Raw genomic sequence first — 12819 nt, 5'->3', positions numbered from 1 at the left:
TCTGCACACAAGTAAGTCATACAATTATATCAGTCTATAATAATAAAAATTCAGCTTTGTTTCTGAGTAAATAAAAATGACCCATGAACAAAAGTATCCTAGAATAGTATGCTGAAAAAAAAGACAACTAATTTTAGAAGTTCAAAATTTACCAAATAGATTTCATTTAAAATTATTTTTACTGGGATGGGGTGGGAAATCAATGCATACAAGGAAGACATTTTACCAAAAACAAACAAACAAACAAAAAACACCATCATGGCAAGTAGGCAATGAACTCTAAAAGAGAATGGCAACTTTGTATTCAACCTATTTTTGACCATAATATTTTAAAAAACCTCTTCTATAAAAAAATGCCATCATAATTATATTTATTTGCCTAAGTTAAAGCAAAAAGTAGCAAGAGGTGAAAACAAAACTTCTTGAGAAATATGCAATACATTCTACTGGGATGGGTTTCCTTCCTGACCACTTGATGCATGCATGAGACTCTGGCATCTCATTGAAGTGTGATATAGTTGTTGTGGCAGCTATATTTCAGGATGAATTATACAAAAAACCTTCCTGAATTTAAAAGATGAGGGATGATAATAAAGCCACCAAAGAACTTCCGTCATTCACAAACTCCACTCCCCCAACATCATGGTAATTCTTACACATTATATCTCAATTGAAGATGCTCCACAAATACCATAATTATGAAATCCTCATTCTTCACTAGCAGTCATGTGTTCCACAAATTCATTTGTTGTATATTTCATGAGCCAAGCACTGTCCTAGCTACTGTTATAAACATGATAAATTTCTGTGCAGCTTATATTCCAGTCAGGGTAACTCAAAAAACAAAGAAATAATGATTTCAGATCTCTAGTACTTAAGCAGAAAAACTAAACAAGATAAGGAATTGGGGACTCATGATATCTTTATTTGATTAATACATTCTTTAGTATACGCAACATGAGGCAGAGGCCTTTAGATTCTTTGTAAGTTTACAGCACCTTCCTTACACAAACTGTGGCACATGGCCAATACAAAAAAGGGCTGAATTCAAATGAATGTATGATTACCTTTTCCAATATGACGCCTAGTATTTTCAATTGTTGAATTACGATTAACATTTGACAACAACCCCAAGCAGAATCTACTTTTGTTATTTGAAGGGTCTGTGAATCCATCTACTAACACACTAGTAGAAGATGCATGAAAAGCTTCCCCAACTCGGTTGTTTAATTCGTAGTAAACAATTGAACACCAATGTTTGGGTTCTTCATAGGCAACAGGCTGAACATCTGTGAACAAATCAGACAGAAAAGAAGTTTAATAAGTGATTATCCAAAACTCCAGATTTACTATGTGTTTAATCTTCAATGAAACTCAAAGAGCTACATGAGAAAGAAAACAAGACATTTCACTTAAGTATCACTGTCCTTCCTGGTTTGAACCTATATCCAAAAATACTAGAAATAGACTTAAATATGACAATTTAAGCAATTTTAGGAAAACAAAGATAGGCAACTATCTTACTTAACCTGCTCAGACTCCCTTAACAAAATATCATATTCTGAGTGGATTAATTTTCCCCTTCACAGTTCTGGATGCTGGGAAGTACATCAAGGTGTCAGCTGGTCTGATATCTAGAAAGAGCTCCCTTCCTGGCTTGTGGATAGCTGCCCTCTGGCTGGGTGCTCATATGGCCTTTCCTCAGTATGTGCTCATAAAGATCCAAAGATTCACTTCTGTTTCTCCTCTTATAAGGGTAACTAATTCCATCCTGAGAACCCTGCTCTCATGAACTCATCTAAACCTAAATTATATCTCAAAGGCCCCATCTCCAAACACCATGACATTGGGGGTTAGGGTACAATTTGGTCTGTTAGCATGCAAAAACATACGCATTACATCTCAAAGGACTCAAACTCCTAACTTATTCCAGCAAAAACTATGAAGTCTAAAATCTAGTCTTATGGAAATCAGAAAAAGGTGAGACAGGAGACAAAATCCCACAGCAGAATTCCCCTTCAACTGTAACATGTGAAACTACACCAAGTTCTGTGTTGTAGGGAGTTGCACCCTCTAGTCTCCAGGTACCCTCATGACGTCATTCAGCCTGCTGAAACCAGACCAGTCATCCTGATGATTTCTGAGTCAGCTTCAGAGGAATTCAGAGGAACAGTGCTCCTGCTGAAGTGGCTGTTTAGGTCCATGGTTCATACCCACACTAATCTCATTATCAAATGGCAGGTGAGCAAAACTGAGTTATTTTTTGAAATAGGATAGGATGAGTATTTTCCAAATCATTTAAGTTCTGATTCCTTGTTGCTTAACAATTCCTTCTCAAATTCATTTTTTTCTTGAGAAGCCAGTAGGAACTAGGATACTCCTTCAACACTTAGGAATTTCCTCAGCTAAATATCCAATTTCGTAACTCAAAAGTTCTACCTTCTATAATACACTAGAACATTAACACCATTCAGCCAAATTCTTTGCCACTTTACAATAGGGATGGCCTTTTTTCTGTTTTCTAATAATATATTCCTCTTTTAGGTCTATACCCTCACAAGAATCAGTCTGGTATAACATCTATATCTGTACCAACATTCTATACATGATTTATGTATTCTCTAAGAAAATGGAAGGTTTATTTAAAGCTCTCTTTTACTTCTCAGCCCTCACCAGAGTCACCTTTAATAGTCCCTTCACAGCAACATCAGATTGTTCTAGCATGTATCTCAAAACTTTTCCAGCCTCTACATTATCTAGTTCCAAAGCTACTTCCATATTTTTAGGTATTTGTTATAGCAGCAACCATTTCTAGGTACCAGTTCCTATCTCAGTTGGTTCAGGCTGCTATAACCAAATACCATAGATGGAGTGGCTTAAATAATAGAAATTTATTTCTCACAGTTCTGGAGGCTGGGAAGTCCAAGATCAAGGTGCCAGTAGATTCAGGGTTTGGTGAGGGGCCCGCTTCCTGGCTTGTAGACAGCCACCTTCTTGCTGTGTGCTCACATGGCCTTTCCTTGGTTTGTGTTCAAGGGTAGAGAAAGATATAGACAGAAAGGGATCTATCTCTTCCTCTTATAAATTTACTAATACCACAATGAGGACCCCACCCTCATGATCTCAGCTAAATCTAATTACCTCCCAAAGACTCATTTCCAAATACCACCACATTGGGGGTTAGGGTTTCAATATAGGAATTTTGGGAAGACACAATTCAGAACATAGTAGCAATACCATATCTTAAATTAGTTCTCTAGGGGAATCTACTTCAGATTTAAATTTGAGATAAATGTAATTTTTTAACAACTGGAAAGGATTAACTATATCACTATCTGTAATACCATTCTAAACAAAAAATTGAACTCAAATACTTAAGTGATTCTCTCTGCAAACTGGAAATAAAAGCATGAGAAGAGTCATCCTTGCCTTGTTACTAATGTTAGCAGGAAATCTTCCAGTTTCTCACCATTAAGTATGATGTTAGCTGTGGGTTTTCTGTAAATAGGCTTTATTATCACAAATGTGTAAAACACAAAACACTTAGGAAATACGTTAAAAAGCAATATCTTATTTCGAAACTTGGGATACTGTACAGAACTTAAAGTCTCAAAACAAAGCGGCTTTAAAACCACAATGACACCATAAAAATATACCATTTTTCATTGTCAATTTAAAAAGGAGACAATTAAAAAACCCACAATGAGAATCACTTCATATCCACTGGATGGTAATTATTAAAAAAAAAAAAAAAAAAAGAAAAACATAGAAAACAAGCATTAGCATGTACATGGAAAAAGTGGAACCTTTATGTACAGATGGTAGGAATGTCAAATGATGTCGCTACTGTACAAAACAGTTTGGTGGTTTTGAAAAGTCAAACATAATTAGCATATGACACAGCAATTCTATTTTCAAGAATACAATATTCAAGTGGATTATAAGCAGACACTCAAACATAACAGCATGATTCACAACAACCAAAAAAGTAGAAAAACTCCAAATAACCATCAATAGATAAAAAGAGAAACAAAAAGTGTACACACATACAATGGAGTATAATTTGGCCTTAAGAAGGAATTCCTCCCTCCCTCCCTCCCTCTTTCTCTCTTTCTTCTTTCTTTTTCTTTTTGGCACTGGGGATTAAAACCCAGGCACACTCAATCAATGAGCCATATCCCCCACCCTTTCTATATTTTATTTAGCGACCAGGTCTTGCTAAGTTGCTGAGGCTGGCTTTGAACTAGCAATCCTCCTGCTTCAGCCTCCCAAGCCGCTGTGATCACAGGTGTGCGCCACCGCACCCAGCAGGAATGAATTTCTAATGCTTGCTATGACATGAATAAATCTTGAAAAGGCCATCCATACTAAGTGAAATAAGCTAGACATAAAGTTCCTAAATACATCATTCCACTTAAATACCTCAAGTAGGCATTACAGAGACAAAAAGTAAAAGAGTATTGATCAGAGGCCAGAGAAGAGAGAATAGGGAGCTTTATAATAGGTACAGAGTTCTGCTTGGCATGATGAGAAGGTTCTGGAAATGGACAGTGACAGTGGTAGCAACACTGTGGATGTATTTAACACCACTGAATTGTATGCTGAATTATACAAACCACAGAATCCCAAAACATGTAAGGCTAATCTCAACAGAACTGAATGTAGAAATATACAGTTCAACAATAGTTGGGAACTTCAATCCCCCATTCTCAATAAATGATTGAATAATTAGAAAGGAAATAAGGATATAGAAAACTTGAACAATACTGTCAACCAACTTCACCTAATTGAAATGTACAGAACCTATGATACCCCATAATAGCAGAATTGAAAGGAGTTTCAAAGAATTATCTTTAATAGCCAAAACCTATAAGCAACCCAAGTCAGTGCATGACTGGATAAACAAAATGTGGTGTGCACATACAGTGAAATATTACTCAACTTACCACAACAAATGAAGCTGAGGATATTATGCTAAGTAAAATAAGCCAGTCATAAAAAGACAAATAGACAAAACGTAGAATGGTGGGGCTGGGTGATAGAGCACTGTCCTGGGTTCAAGGGAGGGAGAGAAAAAGAGAAGAAAGAAGGAAGAAAATAGAATGGTGATTGCCAGGAGCTAGGGAAGGAAGATATGTAGAGTTATTGTTTAATTGGCACAGAATTTTGTTTGGTTTCATAAGGTAAAAACAGTAACAGAGATGTGAGATGGTAACCACTGCACATTATAAATGTAATTAATGGCAACAAACTATATGACTTTAAAATGGTTAAGATGATAAATTTTATGTGTATTTTACTGCAATAAAAAAAATTATGTGAAAAAATCCTCAATATCAAGCTTTAGTAATCAAGACAAAGAGGTACAGATATACAATCAATGAACAAAACTGAAAGGCCCTAAACAAACCCTTATATTTGTAAATTTTTATTATATTTTTATTATAAAGTGATTTCTAATAAAGATGTCAGTGCAATGGAGAACAAAAAATATAGATATTTACCATATGGCATACACAAACATCACTCAAATGAATCAGAGACCTAAATATAAGAGCTAAAACTATAGGACACATAGAATAAACACAAAAGAATATTTTTTGCAACCCTGGAACAGATAAAAATTTCTTATATACAATACCAAAAAACACGATCCAGAAAAAATTGATAAACTGGACTTCATCAAAATTTAAAGCTACTGTGCTTCAGAAAACATTATTAAGAAAATGAAATCTACTGAGATAAAATATTTGTAAATCACTTTCTGACAAAGGATTCAAATCCAGAATATATAAAGAACTTGTACAACTCAATAAAAAGATAAACAACCCAATGGGCAAAAAATTCAAAATAAACATTTCATCAAAGAAAAATTTTTTAAATGTTCAACATCGTTACTCATTAGGAGTATAAAAATTAAAACCACAATGTGTACTTCATACTCACTAAAATGACTATAATCAAAAAGACAGATGTAATAGTGTTAACAGATTACGAAAAACTGATACCCTCACACTGCAGGTGTAAAATGATACAGCTACATTGGAGAAGGTTGGCAGTTTTCCTTCAATGGTTAAACTTACTATATGACACAGCGATTCTACTCCTGGGTATCTTCCCAAGAAACATAAAAACCATGTCCACACAAAGACTTTTATACAAAAGTTTCTAAGAGAGTATTATTCATACTAAACAAAACAAAAACTAGAAAGAGTTCAAATGTCTACTGACTAGTGAATAGATAAAATGTAGTATATATATACAAAAAAAAAAAAAAACCACTGCTCAGCCATAAAAAGGGACAAACTATTATTATGTTACAACATGAATGTATCTTGACAATACTATGTTATGTGAAAGAAGCCAGATGAAAGACTATATATTACATGACCATTTATATGAAATGCTTAGAAAAGATAAATCTATACATACAGAAAACAGATTGGAATGGTATGTAGAGCTGTTCATATGAGTGAGGATCTCTTCAAATGCTCTCAAACTATATTGTGGTACAAAATTTATATGTTTTCCAAAATCATTCAATCATATACTTAAGGTGAATTTATAGTATATAAAATATACATGTTCCTGTTTTTTTAAAGTGGCCAAGACTGGGGGTGTAGATCAGTTGGTGAGTGCTCCCCTAGCATGTAGTAGGCCCTGCACTGGGCCTCTGACACTGCAATTAAATAAAATAAAAACAGCTACAGGGGCTGGATTTGTAGCTCAGTGGTAGAGCACTTGCCTGGCATGTGTGAGGCCCTGGGTTTGATCCTCAGCACCAGGTATGAATAATAATAAATAAAAGATGCACTGACAACTAAAAAAAAATTAACAAAAGAAAAAAACACAGCTACAATAAAATCAACATGGTTGAACATCACTTTCTGATAAAAGATAAAATATACTTCTCTTACCTCTGCTGGATATACTGGGCATAATCTGAGGAATCATATTATTGCTTGTATCCATAGGCTGGGAATTATCTTGGCCCATCTGTTCATCAGGTGGCATATAGGCAGGAGGAGGTGTATCAGCTAAGAGGAAGAAAATGAGACAAGTTAAAAGCCCAAAGAACGGTTAAAATCGTCATCCTGCTTAAAGTTATTACTTTACAGCATTAAAAAAATTTCAAGATTACCAGTAGGGTTCATTACTGAACATTAGATGCACAAAAATGCAGACATTAGATAGCACATCTACTAGTAATTGAAAAACTATTACAAGCCCACATGTATGTACAACAGAATATGGTAATCCAAGATATTAAAATAGAATTAAAGGTCAAAAACTGCCTTTCTTTGTACAAAATCATATACTCAGAGATATATCTTAAGAAAGAGTTAAAACCAGCACTGAATCAGCACTATTAACTGGTGAAGAGAAAAAATGTAGTACATCTATGTAAAATAAAGTATGAAAGTTTGTTTTTGAGCAGATTCCTAACAGCAGGTTAAACAGTTGGTATTTAATTCCCCTACTACTTCCATATTTTAAACATGGTATTTGACAAAATAAAATCCAAACTACTGTGGAAATCAAATAATTATCTGAGGAATATACAGTCAGAAGTAACTAGCTCTTTTATAACATAGTTCACCAGCAGGATCAGCAGTAAGAACAAATGCTGATTCTCAGGGGTTAATATTATTACTTTTCTTTTTTCCTCTCAATAAAGTCTTACCTGGGAGTTGAAATGGACTTCCTGGTCCAGAACTTGCTGGGGAGTTAGGATATGTACTGCTAGCAGGGGAAGGGGGATAGGGGCTATTTGGAGATAAGGGAAAAGGAGTGTTGTTGGGCTGATGGAAAGAATCTGGAAATGTGGCATTTTGTGGCATATGCGGTTCATTGTGGCTCAGGTTCCTAAACTGAACCAGAAGACTGTGTTGTGGATTGAATTCATTATGACGAGGCACTAACACTGGAGGTAAGACTGAAAGACAAAAATGAAGTTATTAATTAGAAATCACTAAAGCAAATGTCCCACCCATCTTAAAGGATTAGCAGAAAGGATTCATGTAAAACTGCAAACCAATTAAAACAATTTACTTTTAGGAAAGGCTGTTTTGTAGAAACCTGAAACTATAATAACATAATAACTATTTAATAACTATTGCATTTAGCCTGTATAAGAGACTCTAGAAGACAGAAAATCCAGAAAAGATACCACTGATATCCTTTGATACATAGACTTGTTTAAAAAAAACCAAAACATAATACAGAATATTATTGCAAAAGAAGTTCAATAAATGAACACTCCCATCTAACAGGGAATCAGAATATTATAGAAAAGACAACACCTGATCAGATCTTAAAAATCAAGAGGATTTCACATGAGAGTGCTAGGGGAAGAGAACCATAGAGGAGGGAGATGGGAAAACACAAGTCACTTGGACTAGGCACTGAACCCTATGGGAGGTAAGAATAGAGAGTAAAGATGAGGTCAGTTATGTAGATACCCTAAAAACCTTCATGTTTCCAATCTGAATATTTTCATCATTCTTAATTGAAAGATCTCAAATTTTGTGTTCTTCAGTAAAGTTTTCTTTACTAAAAATAGTAATGTTCCCCTAGTAGAAGTCTTCTGTTCAAAGTCTGTCTTATAAATATGATAATAGTGAAATTTCACATATGGAAAATATATAACATTTAAATAGATGTTTTTTTAAAAGATAAACTTTAAAACTTTAACCTTATTCAAATGTTCATTTTCTCTAAAGACCCATGTGATCAAAACAACATTCAAACACCTTATTACTTACCTTTTCCTATAGGAAACTAAAACCTGATTCTTCATATTCTTCATCTCTTTTAATAACTTTCCTATATTTGTCAATGTAATTTTTCATTCAGAAAAATCTCACTGATTCTGATATCATTTTGTACAAACAAAACTGGTTTGTTTTTTAGCTTCATACTTCCCCCTCCAGGAAGTTGGGATACATACAACAAATCAAATGCTCACCATTTGTACTGGTTTTTCATTTTACTGAATTAGTGCTGTAAGTATACAGTTAACATTGACTACAACATTTTTTTTTTCTACTGTTGTTCTCCTTTCAGAATAATGGGGCAATCACCATTGGAAAGAAGGGCATTAAATGACAGCAAGAAATTTTCTTATCTAGTTATAAAGACTTCGTGAACTAAAGAATTCAGTTCTACTAAAAGTTCCTTTGCTGTTTTTTTTTGTTTTTGTTTTTTTAACTAAAGGCATAAGTAAAATCACTGGTTTCCCTTATTTTTATATTATATGCATACATAAATTTTTAAAACTATTTTATTATTCCAAAATAATATGTGGAGTTTACAAAGACTACAGCATAAACATATAAAAATGATAAGATTATAACAAAACAGCAATTTCTAGCCGTCTCCCATACTGTTTCCATAAATAATAAATTTAGATATTAAACCATTTCTTCTGATATTTATTTTGTGCACTGCTAAATAACATATTGCTATTACTGATTTGTCAAGACATTATTTGTAGACTTGCTCTTGTAGCAAATGAGGCAGCTTTCTTGTTTTATTCCATTCCCATTTCCCTTCCCCACAACTGTCATAAAAAATTGTGATAAATATCCAGTGTTTATATTTAGTATATATATGTGTGCTTATATATATGCATATATATTAAACATTGTTGAGCCAAGTGTACTGTGATTTCAACTCAAACAGTGCTTTTATTAAAGTTAAGTATTGCCTTGCTCCTTTATTTGCTTAATTTTAAGTGTGTACCACTAATTTCAGTATTCCATCAGGTCTGCCAAATGCCTATCAATATTATTTTTCATACAGCACAATCATCAAATAATTTATTAATTTCATGTTTTCCTTTGAGTCTTCCCTTTTGCTCCAACCTGGATTGGTTGCTACTCAAGATTCCCATAAACCTTCCCTCCTGTAGGACTGGATCCCATTTCCTGGGCCTCATCTTATTAGTTTCCTAAGAAAGGATAAGAAATTTTTATATATAAAAAATATCTGGGAAAAAAAATTTTCTCTGTTTGCAGACAGAATTCCAGATAACTTTTATCCCTCTGAATTTTGAGGGCACTGCTTCATTTTCTTTAGAATTCCAAATTGCACTGAGACATCCAATGTTCTGATTTCCAATCCTTTGAAGATGCCCTAAGTTTTTCTCTCTGGAAGCTTTCAGAATCTTTTTTTTAACCCATGCTTTCCTAAGATTTCATGTGTGAATGTTTTTCAATCCCTTGTTCTGATTACATGGTCAATGAGCCACTACAATTGCTTGAGCAGTAGTATTCCTTTGAAATTTTTTCTCTGCCATTTCCCCCATGTTCTATTTTCAGAATGTATTATTCTAGAATTACTATTTAATTTGAAATCCATTCTGAATCACATGATGTTTTAATTTAAATACCTGTTCATGCATTCAATCATCTAATCCTCATAATAATTCTGGGTGGTGAGTAGTACTATTCCTATTTTATAATTAACTAGATTAATTTCACAGAAAGTTTATGTAAATTGCTTGAATTTATATTGGTAGTATGGAGTAAAACCAGAATTCAAATCCAGAAAGTCTAGCTCCAGAACCCACAATCTTAACTAGTATGCAACACCTCCCAACTATCTTCCATAATTTTTACCTTTGTGCAATATACCGTATACCAGCTAGTGGGTGATCCTCTATGTTACTTTACTTTCAAGTTTAAGTTTCTTTATCTATAAATTTATACACTCTTAGGGGTCTAAAATGTTAGTACCCTTTTCTAATTCTATGAAGGAATAACCTCATAGGGTTTGAAAACCACGTAGTCCATAAACACTAATACTACTTTAGTAAGACAGTTGTATGAAGTGATCATCTTGTGCTTGGAACTGGGCCAATCTGCCACCTCCTCCACCCTCCAAGATGTCCGGATGAACCTGGGTCCAAATAATGTTTTGTTGTTGTTGTTGTTTTTCTTTTTTATTGTTTTTGTTTGTTTGCTAGTGATACTGGGGATTAAACCCAGTTCTGCCTCTACACTATATCACCATATTTTTTTTTTCCCCAGACAGGATCTCACAAATTTATCTGGGCTAGCCTCAAACTTGCAATCTTCCTGCCTCAGCCTCCTGAGTAGCTAGGATTACAGGCATGTATTCCAAAAATTAGATTTCTTAACATTCCATCTAGCAAGATAGGTGATCTCTAGTGTTTTTAAAAGTATCAGAGGTATGCTTTTGCTCTTTCTATACAATGATTGTAGCTGAGAAAAATGGATTCTTAAAGAAACAAAAACTTCTTCTGGTAGCAGTCACACCCTGGCTATGGAAGTAACACACTTACTAGACTTACTATTAGCAAATATGTAGACTTGAGAGTTTTGCAGACATCTCTATGAAATCTTCCCATTTTCCTTTCTTCATCAATTCCTTCAGGCTGCAGCTTTCCTGGGACTCCATGAGAAATTGAAGATCATCTCAAATATCAAATAGCAGCTCTAACGCTCTCAAGTTGGAATTTCCCTGACAGGACAATCACTTCTATTCTTTTTACTAGTTTCCACGTTCAATGTTACTTTCAGTCTTTCTACTACACTGGGTTTATGTTATCTGTAGTGTGGTGAACAGACTCTGAGATGGCCACCATGATTTCTGCCTTTGATTATTCATGTCCTTGGGTAAATCTTGAGTGTAAGGATGACTCTGATTTGCTTCTAACCAAAAGAATATAGCAAAGTGACAGGAGGTATGTGATTACATTCCATAAAAACATAATGCCATTCTTTCAGGAAGAAGCTGCCATAAATGTAAACTACTTATGCAGATGGACATGTGGTAGACAACTGAAGGCAATCTCTTGTTGATGATCAGCAAGGGTCCAACAGCTTGCAAGGACTACCGAATTCTGTTAACAATTACAGTGACCATGGAAACAGAGCCTTCCCCATCTGAACTTTTGATAAGACCTCAGCCCTGACCAACACTTTCATTAGAGGCTTGCAAAAAGCCCCCTAAACTATGACTAGATGCTCACCCACAAACTGTGAGGTAATAAATGTGTCAAGCTACTACATCTGTAGTAATTTGTTGTATAGCAATTGATAACTAATGCACTCAGCTACTATCTTAGCTACTGTGGTTTCAATATGTCCCCAAAATTCACATGTTGGAAACTTAATCCCCAATATAACAGTGTTGGGAGGTGAAGCCTGATAAGAGGTAATTCAGGAGTGGGTTATTTATCATGAGAATTGATTCTGTTTTAAGTATAGCCCCCTCTGTCTTCTCCCCTGCCTCACTTATGCTAGCTTGCTATTCTGCCATCATATGATGCTATCAGAAGACCCTCACCAGAGACAGCCCCTCACCATGGGACTTTCCAGTCTCCAGAACCATGAGCTGAATAACTTTTTTTTTAAACTTTGTATGTGTGTATAACTTTATTTTATTATTTTTTTTAATGCGGTGCTGAGGATCGAACCCAGTGCTTCACATGTGCCAGGCAAGTACTCTACCATTGAGCCACAACCCCAGCCCCCACAACTTTCTATTGTTTATAATTTACCCAGTCTGTGGTATTGTTGTAGCAGCAATAAATGAACTAAAACATCAGTTTAGGTAATTCATTCCTTACCCCCCCAAAAAAATACAGAGTAGCACCTACTAAGCGCTGGAAATGTTACTCTAGACACCGGGGATGCAGTAATGAATGAGACTAAGAAAGGCACTACTATGTCAGTCAGTAACCAAAATAAATACCTAACAGTCAACAAGTGATGGTGCTTTCGGAGCAAGTACTAAATAGAGTGAGAAAGCATGCCACAAAAATATGACAAGGGGAGAGTCCTTTAGAAG

The 12819-nt window shown here is 34.8% G+C and overlaps 1 protein-coding gene across 1 annotated transcript in view; it reads right to left on the bottom strand.

Moving 5' to 3' along the window:
- Smad5 (SMAD family member 5) overlaps window positions 1-12819 on the bottom strand; it is a 43861-nt gene that overhangs the window by 7958 nt on the left and 23084 nt on the right. The window contains exons 3-5 of the mRNA XM_076856647.1: window positions 7685-7936; window positions 6918-7037; window positions 1068-1289 (exon numbers count right to left, since the gene is read on the bottom strand). Coding sequence (XP_076712762.1) covers window positions 1068-1289; window positions 6918-7037; window positions 7685-7936 — 594 coding nt within the window. The remainder of the gene's footprint in view (window positions 1-1067; window positions 1290-6917; window positions 7038-7684; window positions 7937-12819) is intronic.

Source organism: Callospermophilus lateralis, chromosome 5 (assembly GCF_048772815.1).
Source record: "Callospermophilus lateralis isolate mCalLat2 chromosome 5, mCalLat2.hap1, whole genome shotgun sequence".
NCBI lineage: Eukaryota > Metazoa > Chordata > Mammalia > Rodentia > Sciuridae > Callospermophilus > Callospermophilus lateralis.
The sequence above is the reverse complement of the archived record's forward strand: the minus strand, read 5'-3'. Positions and strand labels throughout refer to the sequence as shown.